The 16,599-nt window shown below is 53.3% G+C and overlaps 2 protein-coding genes across 10 annotated transcripts; one reads left to right on the forward strand and one right to left on the reverse strand.

The window, feature by feature from the left end:
* Nucleotides 1-1,354: 1,354 nt before the first annotated feature.
* LOC310915753 (deoxyribonuclease-1-like) lies at nucleotides 1,355-5,929 on the reverse strand. 9 transcript variants are annotated; one of them, XM_083872863.1, is made up of 10 exons: nucleotides 5,850-5,929; nucleotides 4,860-4,924; nucleotides 4,531-4,678; nucleotides 3,779-3,867; nucleotides 3,540-3,623; nucleotides 3,299-3,414; nucleotides 2,444-2,556; nucleotides 2,049-2,206; nucleotides 1,847-1,943; nucleotides 1,355-1,574 (listed from the first exon to the last, which is right to left on the reverse strand). In XM_083872863.1, exons 3-10 carry the CDS (start codon nucleotides 4,675-4,677, stop codon nucleotides 1,521-1,523), a joined length of 858 nt encoding a protein of 285 aa, XP_083728989.1. In that variant the 5' UTR covers nucleotide 4,678; nucleotides 4,860-4,924; nucleotides 5,850-5,929; the 3' UTR covers nucleotides 1,355-1,520. The 9 variants fall into 9 exon arrangements, with proteins under 9 accessions (XP_083728989.1, XP_083728990.1, XP_083728987.1 ...); XM_083872864.1 differs by having other exon boundaries at nucleotides 4,531-4,714; XM_083872861.1 differs by lacking the exon at nucleotides 5,850-5,929 and adding an exon at nucleotides 5,244-5,540.
* Nucleotides 5,930-7,335: 1,406 nt separating this feature from the next.
* Nucleotides 7,336-15,917, forward strand: INTS15 (integrator complex subunit 15). Its single transcript, XM_083872178.1, has 6 exons — nucleotides 7,336-7,564; nucleotides 8,439-8,660; nucleotides 9,970-10,135; nucleotides 11,784-12,311; nucleotides 13,943-13,982; nucleotides 14,788-15,917. The coding sequence occupies exons 1-6, from the start codon at nucleotides 7,373-7,375 to the stop codon at nucleotides 14,975-14,977; spliced, it is 1,338 nt and encodes a 445-aa protein (XP_083728304.1). The 5' UTR covers nucleotides 7,336-7,372; the 3' UTR covers nucleotides 14,978-15,917.
* The last annotated feature ends 682 nt before the right edge of the window (nucleotides 15,918-16,599 follow it).

Genomic DNA, 16,599 nt, shown 5'->3' on the forward strand with positions numbered 1-16,599 from the left:
GGTGTGGGCAGTCTGCCAGCTCACGAGTCCCAGAAGATAAATCCTGTCCCACCACTGTGAGTCTGCCTCTTCCAGCTCCAGGGATTACCCAGCTCCACTCCCCCACCAGGATGTCTTCACCACCCACCAGCCCCATCCACCACTGCCAGCATTCCAGGCACCCCAGGCTGTTCCACATCCTTAAAACTTCACCACAGGCCCCACTGCTAGGGTAAGGAGTGGGTCCTCATCCCAGTTCATCCCAGTCCTACCTGGTTGCCAGTTGAAGGCGCTGAGCTGGATCTGTCCTTACCTTGCTGAATGCAGAGCACCTCTGCCCTCCCGGCAGCAGGATGGGCGGTTTTATTCCCAGCGGAGGTGCCGGCAAAGCAGGATGAGTCGGACACCCCCGTGGGGGTTTTGGCATGACTTGGAGCTCCTTCCCACATTGGGAAACCAAAAATCCCACAGGGCGACAGGGTGGGGCCAGCCCAGCCATCCCTGTGCTGACACAGCAAAGGACAGACAGGGAGACTTGGAATTGTTGGGGAAATCCCTGTGGGACTGGATGGGTATGTGGGACTTGGGGGGCTGTGATGTAGGGTGGCACCTGGATCACAGGGTGGGCATGGTGGCCAGGCAGGAGGTGAAGGGCTGAAGGGCGCTGGTGTAATTAGAGGGAAGATGATGTAATTAGAGGGAAGAGAAGGAAATGGCCAGTGGCTGGGTCAGGCAGGTGAGCACCACCATCCAAGGCAAGAGGCGAGTCCCTGCAGCAGCCCCAGTGTCACCCAGAACAGCCCCACTGGTGACCCAGAGCAGCCCCAGGAGGACTGAAATTCCCTGTGCCAGTCCACAGCATCACCATGGCCCGTGGCATCACCCCAGGATGACAACAGAGCAGCTGGCTCTGACGGCTGCTCGTGCCAGGACTCGCCGGGCTCTCGTGTGCGCCACCAGGTTTTGCATCCTCACACCCAGTCTCGGGGTGAGTCCTGTGTCCCTCGGTGCTGTGTCGGCACCGAAACCCCCTGGGAAGCATCAACCAAGCCCCTGGGAGCTGAGTCACGTCCTCCCTGCACCCCGGCTGTCAGCGCCCTGTCAGCAGCCCCGCAGCCAGGCAGGCTCTGCCAGGACATGAGTGTCCTGCTCCCTGGAAAGCCTGGAGCCCCCCAGGCCCTTCCCTGAATCCTGGCTTTTGCCACCATCAGCTGAGAGGGAAACAGCACTCACTGCCCCGTGGGACTCTTGATGGCAGGAGGTCCCCCAGCCCTGGGGACATCCCTGGCTCTCTGGCATGGGGATGAGGGGCTGGAGTACCATGAGCTGCTGGGGAGACTGAATGGACCTCCCTTCCAGAGTGCAGAGGCAGGAAAAGGCTCATTTTTAATGAAAGCAGAAAACATAACACTTCCACAAGAGACCAAGAACTCCTTGCAGAGACAGTGGACAGCTTGGCTAGCACCAGTGGCACATGGGTTCCCACGAGGGTTGTAGGTGTGTGCTGAGGTGTCCTGGTAGCAACTGGTGTGAGGACAGGCTCACTGGGCTTTCAGGGTCACCTCCACTGGGTAATGGTCGCTGACAGCCAAAGCCTGCATGTGAGGGAGAGCAGTCACCCTGACCAGAGTCATCTCTTAAATCTTGAGCTCACCTGAGACCCACTACCATGGCTGGGACCCCAACGCTCCACTCCAACCTCCAAAATTTAGACCATACCCCAAAATGCTCAATGTGGAGGGTCGATTTGGTACAACAGCTGGGGTCAGGCCATCCTTAGGTGCACCCTTGGGAACAGGGACCCCTCCCACACTATCTGCAGATCCCAATGCTGGTGGACTCATGCCCCACCTGGCCCCTCACTCACATCCTTCATCTGGAGGTGGAATTTTTTCTCGAAATTGTTGACGGTGGCGGAACCAGGTACAACGGCTCGGCGCAGGGCGGTGCCGCAGGCGACGATGCTGTCAAGGCATCACGGGGGTGTCAGTGCCCATCACTTCTTCCCCTGCCAGCCCTGGGCATGGCTCCCATCCCATCCCATCCCATCCCATCCCATCCCATCCCACCGGTCGTAGGCGCAGTCAGTGCTGTCGGCCACGGTGGTGTCAGCGCTGTCGGGGATGAGCCACTGGCAGGCGCTGAGGGAGCGCAGGCGGATGGATGGCCACTGCGAGCTGGTCACGTAGGAGCAGTCAGCGTTGAAATCACCCAGAAGGATTATGTCCTGCAGGGCAGAGCGCTGTGTCCCTGCTCATGCACTTTACAGGGCAGTGAGAGCTCCCTAAAATCTTAAAAGGTGACCCAGTGTGCAGGGACAAGCCTCCAGTAATGGCAGGAGGGTCATCCAGCAGCTCCCTGGTGGGGTGGCACCTGCTCTGATGGGTACAAGAGACCTCCCGTGGGTTATGTTAATCCCACCTGGCTGCCCTGGGGAGGAGCCAGGTTCCCCAACGCTGCTTACTTTAATCCCCCACTTGTTGATGACATCGGTGTAGACATCGTAGAGTGCATCGATCTCCTGTGCTGCATGGCTGGGCTCGGAGTGCAGAGGCACCAACACAAACTCCTTCACCTCTGCTGGACAGCTGACCATCAGCCCCTGGCTTGGGTGCAGCCCCTGAGCAGGGAATGGGAACCCCAGGAAACCACCCCAGGCCAAGCCCCAGCTACTGGCCAGGAAAAGTTGAAGGGAAAGGGTGAGTTTGGTGCTCTGCTTGTCCCTCAGACTGGAAATTCCAGTGGGGAGCTGCATGCCTTGGTGCATTGTTTGGGGTTTGCTGCTTTTTTCCCTTTAGCATTTCCAGGCCAATATGGTTTTGGGCAGGAGGTGGGATAGTGAGTGTGCCCTGAGGAGGTTCTCAGGAGGTGATGGCATGGGGTAGGCAGTGGAACAAAGCGGGAAATGGGACATGGTGGGAGACAGAAGGGATGGGGGATGACTGGTGATAGGAGATGGTGCATGGTGGGTGATAGCACCCCACCAGAGGAAGCAGGTGGTGGGATATGGCACAGGATGGGAGGTAGCACATAATGGGATGTAGGACACAAAGCAGCTGGAGAATGTGAGATGGCACGCAACTGGAGAGAACTCAAGGTGGGAGATGACAGGTGATGGAAGTGGATTGATAGGAGCTGGCACATGGTGGACAGCAGGCATTGCTGGCCATGCTGGGCAGGGACATAGCACCCCTGGGCATCCATGGGTGGGACCCTGGTAGAGGCTTGCAACCCCCCTTGGCAGGCACAGCATAGATCTGGGCTCAGCCCTGCGTGGAGGGAACCCCGTGCCAGGTCTGCCAACATTGGCTCTGCTCACGTGTGGTGGGTGAGGAGAACTTCACAATGAAGGGCTCCCTGCTGAAGGTGTCATTCCCACAGGCTTCACAACCATCATCATAGTAGTAGCTTCCCAGCACGGAGACCATGTCTGACCTGAGGGAGGAGAGCAGGGCAGCCCCCCAGCACTGCTCCTGCCACAGCCAGGGCCCCCAAAGGCACCCGTCCCCTTTGGGGACTGCTGGGGAGGGCAGCAGGTGATGCCTGGCAGCATCCCTTACCTGTAGATGAAGAGGTACTGCTCCTTGTAGCTGGTCCGACCCAGGGGTTCGCTGGCCAAAAAGCTGTATGGCTGCTGCCCAGCACTGGGAGCAAGTGGTGGAGAGAGTGAGAGGAGGCTCCTGGTGCTTCCCAGCATCCATCAGGCTCTCTCCAGCTGAGCCAGAGGTGCCCTGGGATGGCTGGAATTCATCCCAGAATCTCTTTTGCAGGCACTCCCACACCAGGCCCTTGGGGTCACCTGTTGAGCTGGCCCATGAGGTCATTGACAGCGCTCAGGTCGGCATCCCGGACCTCCTGCACCAGAATAAGGTCGTACTCCGACAGGATCTGGGGGGACAAGCTCAGAGCTGCTCTCCCCTGGCCAGGAGCTGCTCTGGGGGGCAGCCCTGGCTGCCTGTTCTGGGCTGCAGAGGCTCCCAGGCTGGCAATGGGAGGGCAGCAGGGACCTCAGGGCCAGGGAGGGGATGCCTGGATTGGAGGGGCCCTGTCTGTCCACCACCCACCAACCCAACAGCTGCTCCAAGGGATGGCAGCATCAAATGTCACCCAGCCTTGATTGGGGACCAGCAAGAGTGAGGTGGGAGATGGTGATGGGGGAAGAGCAGATGGGTGGGTAGATGAAGGCTTAGACCTATGGATGGATGAATGGATGGATGGATGGATGGATGGATGGATGGATGGATGGATGAGTGGATGGGCAGATAGTTGCTTGTGTGGAGGGATGGAGGTATTGCAGGAGGAGATGTGGAAAGGTGGATTGGTGGTGTGTGGGTGTGTGGATGAACACTTGGGTGGGTGGATGGATGGATGGATGGATGGATGGATGGATGGGTGGATGGATGGATAGATGCATGGATGGATGGATGGATGGATGGATGGATGGATGGATGGATGGATGGATGGATGGATGCAGCAGGTGTCCCACTGCCCAAGCTGGCTGCATCCCAAAGAGCAGAGCATGTCCATGCCTGCTCCTCTCCCCCCACTCACAGAGACGATGATATCAGCGACGGTCTGGTTGGACATCTTGGTGTCCCCAAAGGCTTTGATGTTGAAGGCACCAACCTTCAGTGTGGTGGCCACGTGCAGCAGCAGAGCTGTGACCAGCAGTGACAACAGCAGCCTCGAGGCTGCCATCCTGTGCAGAGGTGCAGGAGGGGCTCAGGTCTCCTGCCTGGGAGAGGGATTTGGGGACAGACAACAGGGATGACCAGGGTATTCGCACTGGCCATAGTGGTTTCACTGGGAGGTGTCTGTTTCCTGGTGAACTACCAGGATGCAGGGATTGTGCACCTCTGTTGCATGGGGCCTCATCCTACCTGTCCCTCTTGGAAGGAGTCCAGATCACTCACAAGGCTGGAGCAGAAAATTCCCTGGCAAACACCTAAATGCCATTTCATGGTGACACAGAGCAGTCACTTCCTCATTCCTTATGAAGAGGAGCTCAGCCTGGACACCTCTTCTGGCCTGGGATTGGTGGCAGTGGCCGGGGACCCCAAAATCCCTTGGCTTGTGCCTCTCCCACCTTTCCCTGGATCAGCACAGAGACCCCAAAGACCCTACAGCAGCTGTGCTGGTAAGAGCAAGGGGTGGATCCTCCATGACCCCCCTCCCCACCTTCCTCACTGCCTGGAACATCCTCACCTCATCCTCACCTTCCCCCTGCCCCCCATCCCCCAGCAGTGCCCCAGCCCCATCCTCACCTGCTTCCCTCAGGACCCTCTGCAAAGGCAGTGCTGCAGCTCCCACCCACGGGGAAAGGCTTTTGGGAAGTATTTCCCGTGGCACTCAGCTGCCTGGGGTAATATTTCACCAGTGTGTGGGATCTGAGCCCTGAGCCCTGCCCAAGCCTGGGCTCCTAAATGCCTGAACTCACCCAGAGCCTGATAAATGGGCTGAGAGGATGGGCAAATTCTCCAAATTTTGGCACACCAAATCTCAAGCTGAGAAAGGATTTGCTGGGCCCCAGGCTCACTTTTCCTTCTGGAGCAGCTGCTTTAGTTAAACCCTCACTTTTCCCACTTGCACTCTTGCTGCAAACTTCCCTCCAACACCACAGTCCCTTCAGTTGGTAACGCAGCAATTTGGCAATGCCAAAAATTGCCCAAAACCCCATAAATCCTCCCCACTCCTGGACAGCACAGCAGCCTCTGAACCTCCCAGGCAGGGGCACTTACAAGGGGCATTATTCATCTCTGAACTGCACTCAGGTTTGGCCCAGCAGAGCATCCTGGTAAAACTGAGCTGGAGGAGGTCACACTCAAGGGGAGATCCTGGGGGGTGTGGGAAGGGAGGGGAGCAGGACTTACCTTTGATGTCGTCCAAGGACTCTGGAGGGGGAAGGATCTGCACCTGCATTTATGGAGAGGGACACTCTCCTTGCCAAGCGGTTGCCCAGGTCATGTGAGGCCCCAGGCTCCATATGGCATTTTTCACGGAAGCAAAAAGTCTGCTCAATGAAAAAAGAACCCTTTCAACCTCTGCCAGTGCTTCCCATCACAGGTAAGGCCAAGAAGGGATTAAAATGCCACCAAGAGCTCTGCAAGGTGAAATTAATCCCAGAGATTTTCTGTGGGGATCAGCAGCTTCTTGATACATGGCATGGGCAGCTCTCAGTCATCACCAGATACAAATTCTCTTAAAAAGTGTTTATTTCAGCAACACAAATCATTCCCATCCAGCACCCCACATTTCCAACAAGCTGTGAATGTGCTGGGGCCAGCAGGAGCCATCCCAGTGCGGTCTTTGGGTGTGAAGCCAAAAATCCCAAAAAAATCACAAATCCCTGCCATGGTGCCCATACCCAAATCCTCCCCAGGAGGTCACCTGGCTCAGGCCCTGTCCCTGGGAGGGCCATGCAGTGCTGGGGGGTGGCAGCCCTCCACCCCAGCCACTCCCAGAGCCCTGTCCCAGTGGCCTTGGCTGATGTCCGGGCACTCCAAAGGCAGCTGCCGTGTTTCCCAGCAGAGCCCCTGCAGTGTGCAGGATCCTTATGGGGCTGGGGGGCCCTGGGAGCCCCTCCCCTGGAGCCAAGCACCCTCCAGAGAAGGGGTGCTCCCCACAGTGGGATCAGGGCTGGGCTTAGACCCCCCAAAGTTGGACCCAGGGCAGGTTTCCCCAGCCAGGACCCTCCATGGTCAATCCCTCTTCAGATCAGGAACCCCCTGCCAGGGGCCAGACCCAGGACCGAGACCCTCCTGAGCCAAGGCCCCCTCAGATCCTGTCTCACCCAGGCTAAGACCCCCTCAAGATAGAGCCCCAGGGTTTAACACCATTTCTGAGCCAGGATCCCACAAAGACCAGACCCCTTTCATGACAAGACCCCCAGGGCTGGGCCACACTCAGGGCCATTATACACCCCCAAGGCTGAGCCCCAAGGCCAAGACCCCCCCCAGGGCCAGTTTTCTCACAAGTCAAGAGCCCCTGAGTCAGCCCAAGGACCAACCCCCAGGGGCCATAACACTGTCTCCCCCATCCAGACCCCTCCAGGCTGAGACCCCTTGACTCAACCCCAGCACCAGGGGCCAAGATCCCTCCAAGACCAAAACCTCCTCAGGGCCAGGCTCTTCCTGAGGCTGAGCCCCCTTGTCTCAGTCCCTCAGGACAAGCTCCCCGCCATGTCCACATCCCCCAGTCCAAATCCCCCCTTGCCCATTCCCTTTTCCCAAGCCCCCCTTACCCCGCCAGGGGGCGCTGTCGGCGGCGGCAGCGCGTGCCTATTTTTGTCCTGGCCCGGCCGCCGTAGCGCCCGCCCGTCCGCGCCGCCGAGCGGAGGCCGCGCCGAGCGGGGCCGGGACCGGGGCTGGAACCGGGACCGGGCCGGGCCGGGGCCATGAGCGACATCCGGCACTCGCTGCTGCGCCGGGACGCGCTGAGCGCCGCCAAGGAGGTGCTCTACCACCTGGACATCTACTTCAGCAGCCAGCTGCAGAACGCGCCGCTGCCGCTGGTGGACAAGGGCCCCACCGACCTGCTGGAGGAGTTCCTCTTCCAAGTCCCCAAGGAACGCGGGGCGCCGCCCAAGGTGCGGCACCGACACCCCGGGGGGAGCGGGACGGGCCCGCGGGGCGGCGGGGGACACAGCCCCGGCCAGTGGGGATGGAGGGCAGGCCCCAGGAGCTCAGGGCAGGATCCCTGCTGGAGCCTGAGGCCTCAGAACGGGACAGGCTCCCTCCGGAGCGGGCTGCTGCTGGAGGCTGAGGGCTTGGATAGGCAGGGCTGGGTCCCTGAGGCTCTGCTGCTGGAGGCTGAGGGCTTGGATGGGCAAGGCTGGATCCTTGAGGCTCTGCTGCTGGAGGCTGAAGCCCCAAGAGGACAGTACAGAGTCCCTGGGGTGCTGGTGACAGGTTTTTTGGCAGGAAAAGAACTGGTGGCAACCCCTGGTGGATTGGCCCCGAGGAGGTGTGATGGACCTCGAGGTGCTGGGGGCTGCCCACAGCCCCTGAGTGCTACAGCTGGGCCCTGCCAGGGTTTTTGGGGGGCCTCAGAGTGGAGCAGTCAGAAGCCAGAGCTGCTGGTGACTATTTGGGTATGTGGCGCTGCAGCCCTCAGTGTTGCTGAGTCCAGCTCTGCCCCCACAGCTGCCCAGCAGTGTCCTCAGTGATGTTATTTGCAGAAGAAGGAAATATTTCCGCCCCTCATCTCTCAGTTGGTGGGCAGCACTTGCAGGTGCAGAAAGCACCAGCCTTGCATATCCAGGTGTTCAAATGAAACCTGGAGCTTTTCAGTGTCACCAGATAAGTGCAGTGGTGGTTCAAGAAGCCCGAGTGTGTGTGCTGTGCATAAAGATTCAGGCCAGAAGGAAGCTCTGAGCCTTTACTATTCCTGTCTTTTCACTTGGTTTGTGGGCCTAAAAAAGGCTCAGTGCATTTTACAGCTTTGCTTCTGTTTTCTTGCAGAGACTGACCCCACTTCAGGAACTGCAGCTCCTGGAGATCATGTGCAATTATTTCCAAGAGCAGACCAAGGACTCGGTCCGGCAGGTCATCTTCTCCTCTCTCTTCAGCCCCCAGGGGAACAAAGCAGATGACAGCAGGATGGCTTTGCTGGGGAAGCTGGTTTCCATGGCAGTGGCTGTCTGCAGGGTTCCTGTGCTGGACTGTGCTGCCTTCTGGCTGCAGGTACAGCTCCTGTGCAGGCAGGGGTGGCCTGGGGGAGGGCTCAGGGGGTGCTCCAGGGTGGGCTCAGTGAACTGTGGCACAGCTGGTCACAGTTCAGCTGCTCCTCCCTGGCAGTTTGAGCTGCCCCCATGTCTGTGCTCGTGTCCATTCCTGTCCTCTGCCATCAGGGAGAGTTTTGCCAGTCCATTCATGTGCTGCACTGGAAGAAAAAAAAATGTTTGGGTGGTTTTTTGTCAGTGAAAGTTTCAATAATCCCTCCCAAATTCTGCATATTGAAAGGGCTCAGTGAACCCTCAGTGGAGGGTTTGACCAACACAGGGAACAAACCTTGGCAGTTATGGTCATGTTTTCTGACAAAGCTGACTCTGAAGTTTGGGAAATAAACCCTTCCCGATGTGCAGGTTTGTGTGTGCAAGAGGCAAACCCCTGTCTTGAAATCTGAGCACAAAATACCTGTGTCAGTCTTCTGTGAGTGCAGTAGGTTGGGGATCTCCTCTGTCTGCTCCTTTCCCACTGAGGTTCCCCACTGTGGGCTCTGGGAGAAGTCACAGCTGGCACAGGGACAGGAGCAGGAAAGTCTGTTCTGGGAGGGAAGGGGGGAGGAGGCAGAGCAGCCCTGTTTCCTTGGGGTCCCTTTTCTCCCACAGGGTGAGCCTTTGGGAGGGCAGGATGGGATATTACCTGGAGAGCAGGAAAAGGTGTATTTTTAGTTCAGATGGCAGCTTTTAACTGACGTGAGGATTCCACAGAATATTTTCCACATTATAAATATCAGGCATATATATAAATATCAGTTCAAGTGAACCAGTTGAACTACAGACCTGTGTTAGAATCATGGAATCGCAGAATGGTTTGTGATGGAAGGGACCTTAAAGCTCATCTCATTCCACTCCCTGCCATGGGCAGAGACACCTTCCCCTGTCCCAGGTTGCTCCAAGCCCTGTCCAGTGTGGCCTTGGACACTTCCAGGCCAGGTTGGAGAAGCCACACCTTCTCTGGCAACCTCTGCCAAGGCCTCACTGCCTTCACAGGGAAGAAATGTTGCTGAAGTAGTAAAAAAAAAAAAAAAAAAAAAAATCCCTAAGTCAAAATACTGATCTAAAAGGTTTCAATTTTAAGCCACAGATACCATAAACTCAGACCATCACCATCTATTTTAATATTACAACACAGTGATTTTATTTCTGTGAGAGTGGGTGTTGGTTGTGCTGAGAGAGAGCAGCCACAGCACCCTGTGGGGAGGGGACAGAGCCCTTGGAGCAGGCTGTGACAGGTGTGAGCTGGTGTCCCCTGTGTGCTGTCCTTGCAGAGGACCCCAGCCGTGTTCTGTGTGAGGCTGGCACGAGCCCTGGTGGATGACTACTGCAACCTGGTGCCAGGCTCCATCCAGACCCTGAAGCAGATCTTCACTGCCAGCCCTCGCTTCTGCTGCCAGTTCATTACATCAGTCACAGCTCTCTATGACCTCTCTTCAGGTAAGTGTTCTCCAGCTGTGTCTTTTCAAGTAAAGAGGTGCAGAGTAATGCACCGAGAATTAACTGTTGCAAGAGGTTTAACTGCTGGAATCCTGAAGAGGTGTTGCCGTGTAATTGTTGCCACAAGCAGCTCAGGGGTGTGGCTGTTGCCTCATCTGGCACTGGGGTGAGAATAAAAATAACTGACTTAGAGTTCCAGCGTGGTTTGGGTTGGAAAGGACCTTAAAGCTCATCTTGTTCCACCCCCTGCCATGGGCAGGGACACCTTCCACTGTCCCAGGTTACTCCAAGCCCTGTCCAGCCTGGCCTTGGACACTTCCAGTGATTTGGAGCCTCTCTGGGAAACAAGAGAGAGTCTTTGCTGGAGGAGCAGCCAGGAACACCTGACACAAAGGGCGTTGTCCTCCACAGAGGGCAAAGGACATGGGACCTTGTTGACTGAGCAGCTCTGGGAGGTGAAAGTTGATCTGTCTGGGCTCAGTCAGCCCTCAGAGAGACTCAGGGCTGCCTGTCAGTCTGATCCCTTCCAAAAAGGGGAGAAACAGGTTCTGAATGTTGGCAAGCTGGAGCAGGATTTCTGTGGGGCAGTGGTGAGAAGCACAATCAACAACACAACTCCAGTGCACTCTTTAACTGTGTGTGTGACCTGCCACAATTGTAGGTGTCTAAAACAAGATTGATTTAGCTCTACTCAGCCACAGAAAGCTCGTGGTAGTCCAGAGAACAACCATACACTAAATACCAACACTACTTATAATCCAGAAAAGCAAATGCTATTATTGATAAAGGAAATGCTTTGCATACTCTTCTCCAGCTTAGCATTACTGAGAGTGAAAGAGAGGTTCAGGCTTAGCTTTTATGTTGTATTTACAAAGTATTTGGTAGAGCTCAGAGCATGTTTTATATCCCATCATCATGTCTGAAGACATGTCAGAAAGGAAATAAGTTGAGTCACAGGAAGTAATGTTTTAATTCCTTAGTTTATTTGAGATGTTTTTGGTGACACAAGAAAAAAGAGCTTGCTCTACCAATCAATCCAGCATTCCCCCTGTGACAGGATGATGTGTCAGGGTTTCTCTTGTCTGTAGGCAAGTTCATGACTGTCTCTTCACTTCTCACCTGAAACTTTACATAATTTTATAATCTTTTACCTGTCATGTAATTGTGTTGTTGCATTGTGTTTTTCCCTAAGACATATTTGTTTAAGTAAGTAAGTATTGAAAGAAATGAGTTAAATTATTGGCACTTCCTTCTCTTCACCCAACAAGTTTTTCCTATTTCCCTTGCCTGTTGTACTTCCTGTGGCAAGGGATAAATGGAGACTGAAATTAGGGAAAAAATGAGCAGATGATGGGTGGCAGAGAAGAAAATGACAAAAGAAGCTTTGCTGGGGAAGGGAATAAACATCAATGTTTGGTGTTGTCTTCAGAATAGGTGGGGAAGATGAAGGTGACAGGAACATGTTTGTTCCAGGGAAGACACAACTTACCTTTGGTGTCTTGGGAAAAACAGCAGAACTGGGGAGGTTCTGGAATTGTAATTGGGACAGAGTAGGATGTGTGTGTGAGAGACTAATGAGAGCCTAAATTAAAGTCCTGTGCTTCAATGCAAGGCTCAGCTTCCCCCACAATAACTTTCCTCTCTCCAGATGACCTCATCCCTCCCTCGGACCTGCTGGAGCTGATTGTCTCCTGGATCTTTGAGGACCCTCGGCTGATCCTCATCACCTTCCTGAACACTCCCATCGCAGCCAACCTGCCCATCGGGTTCCTGGAGCTCACCCCCCTGACAGGCCTGATCCGCTGGTGTGTCAAGGCTCCCCTGGCCTACAAGAGGAAGAAAAAAGCCTCTCTCTCCAATGGACACCCTCCCAACAAAATTGCCAAGGACTCGCCCTCAGGAGAAGACAGGGATTGCCACCAGCTCTATTCCAAGCTGCATCTGAGTGTCCTGCAGGTTCTGATGATGCTCCAGGGGCATTTAACAGAGAAAAACCTTTACGGGCGCCTGGGGCTGGTACCCTTTGACCATGTGGTTCCTCTGGTGGAGGACATTAACAGACTGTCTGATGAACTCAATCCTCTCAATGCATCCAAAGAGATTGAACTTGCTCTGGACAGGCTGGCTCAGGCTTTGCAGGTGGCCATGGCATCAGGAGCTCTCCTGTGCACCAGAGGTGAGTTCTTTGTGGGGATGGTAGAGATTATTTTCCTCCAGGGTGCAGAAGAAGTTGTAAGGGGCAGTTTTGGAGTGAGGGGAGTAAAGATGGAGGTGTTCACAGCATAATTAGTAGTTTGTCCCTCTTAGAAAGTGATTAGTGCAGAAAATAGTTCAGGAAAAAGAGCTGGATGGAGAATAAGAGAAGAGAGATCCCTGCTGTGGGTGAGTCAGGGATTGCTTTGCAGAGCTGGGGCTGATCCACAGCCCTCACTGTGCACCAGGGGGTTGTGTCTGGCTGTCTGGCATTGGGGACACTTTGTTCCCCTCAGAATTTCCTGTAGCTGTTCAAAAAGCACTATTTGATTTTGTTTCAGTTTAAATTCTCTGAGTTTGCCTGCTGGGGGAGAGGCCATGAAGCACATAAACCCCTGGGTGGGTGTGCTAGACAAAGAATTTGAAAAGCAAATAATACCTCTTCAACTGAAACTTCTGGAACTTCAGCTCACCTACAATGAGACTCCATTACAGTGTGTCCAAATTCAGTTAAACACACTAAAAACGGGGTTGCTAACGTGGCTTTTGTCTGGATTTCCTGTCTCCAAAGCCAGTTCTTTCCAAAAGACATGCAGAGAGATAAAAGGGAAGTGGCCCAAGACAGGGCAGGGCCAGCCACACAGACTCTTTTCTTGTTACATTCTCTTGAAAATGGGCAATTTTAGGTTATAGCAGAAGGCTTGAAGCTCTCTAACAGCTGGGACATTTAGTGCAGACCACAGCTGCAGAGAGTGGCCTCTGCCTAAGCAGGGTTTTGATGCTTTTGTCCTGCCTGAACCAGTGCTGCTGGTTAAATTTCAGTGTTCTTCCTCCTGATCTTTTATAAAGTAACTCTTGAGTGTTATAAGAAAAAGCAGAAATCAGAGGGTTTTGATCTGAGGGCTGATTTCAGCTGTGTTTGTTCTTAGCTGGAACATTCTCAGCACTTGCTCTTTCTGTGGAAGGTAATTCAGTGTAAGGGGCTGCTGAAATTCCAGATATTTGAGTGGTTTGGGGTTGTGTTTATCTAGAAAAGCAGGAGTTTGTTCTCAAGATATTCCTGCAAACACTTTATCAATGGGATATGTTGTTAAATGCCTTGGTTCCAGCTATTCTGCTTTAGCAGAAGTTTGGAGATGGTAAAAAAAAAGTGCAATTTCTGGTTGATAGGTTCCAGCAAAAAAGAAACCAAACTCATTATTTACAGTAGCAATGGTTAAAAATCCCCAAACCAATACAAAACAGCTACTGGGCAGGGTCACACCTTGGACTTCCTATGTCTCAGTCACTTCTTGTTGATGTGTTGGTACTGCACAATCCATCCTCAGCCTTGTCTGTCTTAAATGTCAAACATACAATAAAGGGGCTGGTGGGGAAAGTTGGTGAAATGGAGAAACATTTTCTTTCCTATCCAGGTTTTGGGCTTGAGAGAGGGATTGTGGATCTCTTATTGACTGATGATGGTGACAGATTCCTGATCATTCAGTAATCAGTAATTATTCTGTAAAATTAATGATTATTCAGTAATCTGACCTTCCTAGAAAAGGACAGCAGAGAGGAAAACTAATCTAATTTCTGCTTTACCCTTATTGTTAATCTTGTGTCCTCTTTCAGATGATTTGAGGACTGTGTGCTCCAGGCTACCACATAACAAGTAAGTGACTTTTTGCAGTTTTTATGCAAAGTGTTGGCTTTGATGCATGTTCCAAGACACTTGAGGGCTGCTGAGACAAAAATCTCCTTTAAAAATCTGTCTTTTTGGAATTTGGCCTTTATTCACGTGCACTTTAGCACAAGGATAAAGGTAACACAGTGCTGGTGCTTCTTCCCTGGATCCCTGACAGAAAGGGGCTTCAGTGATCCCACCTGTAGGTGATCTTGGCCAGCCTGTGTTGTAACAAAGGCACAGGAAAGGGAAATGAGATTCCAGCAAGGAACCTGCCCCTAAATTGTCTAATTCCCCACTGGTTTTACCTGACTCTAAGCTCAATGAGCTTCTTGCCTTTTTGCAAAAAGTGCAGAGCTTAAAATTAAAGAGGAGAAAAGGGGGGGGGAAGGGAGGAAAAGGGGAAAAAAAGGGAGGAAAAGGGGAGAAAAGGGAAAAAAAAGGGAGGAAAAGGGGAGAAATGGGGGAAAAAAAGAAAGGAAAAGGGGGAAAAAAGGGAGGGAAAGGGGAGAAAAGGGAAAAAAAAGGGAGGAAAAGGGGAGAAAAGGGGGAAAAAAAGAAAGGAAAAGGGGGGAAAAAAGGGAGGGAAAGGGGAGAAAAGGGAAAAAAAAAGAGGGAAAAAAGGGGGGGAAAAAAGGGAGGAAAAGGGGAAAAAAGCCTCCTGGAAGCTGTAAAGAACAAAACCATGTCACTGTTCTCTCGGCTCTCAGCAGCGCCGCGCCTCAGATATGAATTATCCTTAGAACCACGACAATAAAAGCTCCTCTAACAATCTCTGAATTTCTCCCCACAGCCTCCTCCAGCTGGTGATCTCAGGCCCGGTGCAGCAGCCGACCCACGGGGCTCTTCCCCCGGGGTTTTACCCGCACATCCACACGCCTCCCCTGGGCTACCCCGCGCTGCCCGCGCACCCCGCGCTCCCGGCTCACCCCGTGCAGACCTTCATCCCGGGAATGTCCTTCCCCTACAGGCCCATCCGCTAAGCCTGCACGGTGTCCCGGCTTCCCCGAGCCTCAGGAAGCCTCACAGACAAAAATCAAACTCCTGGGAACCACATTTTTCTCTCTGGAGCAAAGCTGAGCTCTGGCCTTGTTGGGGATCTGCCCTGGGGGGCTGTGGTGGGTTTGGAGGGGGATATGCAGATGTTAAAACAGATCACAGGGACAAGAGGAGGGGATGGGAATAGCCAACATCAATTCCAGACCTCTACAGGGTGTGGAAATCATTTTGCTCTAAGGATATGATACTCCTGAATTGTGTTTTGCAGCAGCCTGGGACTGTTTACAGCACTGCGAGCCCGGCTGTGGGAGGGTCAGAAGAAGGAAAGGCCTTGTGTGATTTTTATTTTTTTTTTCCAAGCTATTCCACTCCAGCCCTCTTGTTTCTTTGTAAATGTTTGTATCTATAGCTACAGAGTATGTGTACACTGTATATTTTTGGAAGGCAAACGTTTTGTTTCAGAAGCACAAGGGTAGAGTAAAGCAGCACTTCCTATTAAAGGAAACAATTTGAGAAGGATAAAACAGATCTACTGCTTTATTTTTTTTCCCCCCAACAATTAGAACAATTTCAAGCAATTGGATTATTCTCTTTTCAGTGATTAGAAGGTCCAGCTGTGCTGGGGTAGGGACAGAACCCATCTGTGGCTGCAGAGGAAGTTCCCTGCTGGGGAAATGCTCTGTACACACCTCAGTCAGTGTTTCTTGAAGATTTGGGGTGAAATCTGGGTTGTTTTGTTAATGCTGGCTGGAAAACTGGCCAAAGGTTGGCAGTGCTGTGCTGGCCAGCTCTGAGTGCAGGGAATCACCCTGGGAAGGACAGCAGAGTTTGCCAAAGGAGGTGTCCAGCCCCTTTATTGTCTTGCTGTGCTTCTCTCAGCCCCCCTCTGCAGGATGAAAAAGCAGGAAAAAGAGGTTTTTCCTACACATCAGAGATGGTGACAAAATCTCTGCTGCTGCTGCTGTCCTTGTGAGGGGATGGGGCACCCCTGGTTCCACACTGGCTGCAAAAAAAAAAAGGGCAAATTACCTTGGAACGTGGGAAAATCTGATCTGAATGGAACACCTGGCAAGGAAAACGTGGAAATGGAAGGTTAATAATAATAATCATGGAGTAGTGAGGGTTGGAAGGGACCTCTGGAGATCACCTGGTCCAACCTCCAGTTCATCTAGTTGAACTCATAATAAAAATAGTACCTTTAACTTTTGGTCAGGCAGTTGGACTAGGCAATTGTAGGTGCTTTCCGACCGAATTATCTTGCCTCATCTCACTCTTTAGAGCTTCAACAACAAGGAAAAACCCTTAAGAACTTCTAATTTCAGCATTAGAACCATTAAAGGCATCAAGTCCTTATACTGCGTGACAGTTCTGCCTCCTATTCCTTTAAAGGACTGAGGGAAAACTTCCGGCCAGGTGATCTAGGGGCGTGACCAGCCTCACCTCCTGTTTCCCGAGCGCCTGCGCTGCAGGACGAGCCTTTAATTAATTACGCTGCATAAATTAATTACGGGCCGCGGTCTCCGCCCACGTGGCCTCAGGGGACCGGCGCGCCCTCTTTGCGCATGCGCGGCGGGTGAGGGGCGCATGCGGTCAGTGCCCCCCGCCG

The sequence above is a fragment of the Zosterops lateralis genome, assembly GCF_965231275.1.
Source record: "Zosterops lateralis genome assembly, chromosome: 15".
Taxonomy (NCBI): domain Eukaryota; kingdom Metazoa; phylum Chordata; class Aves; order Passeriformes; family Zosteropidae; genus Zosterops; species Zosterops lateralis.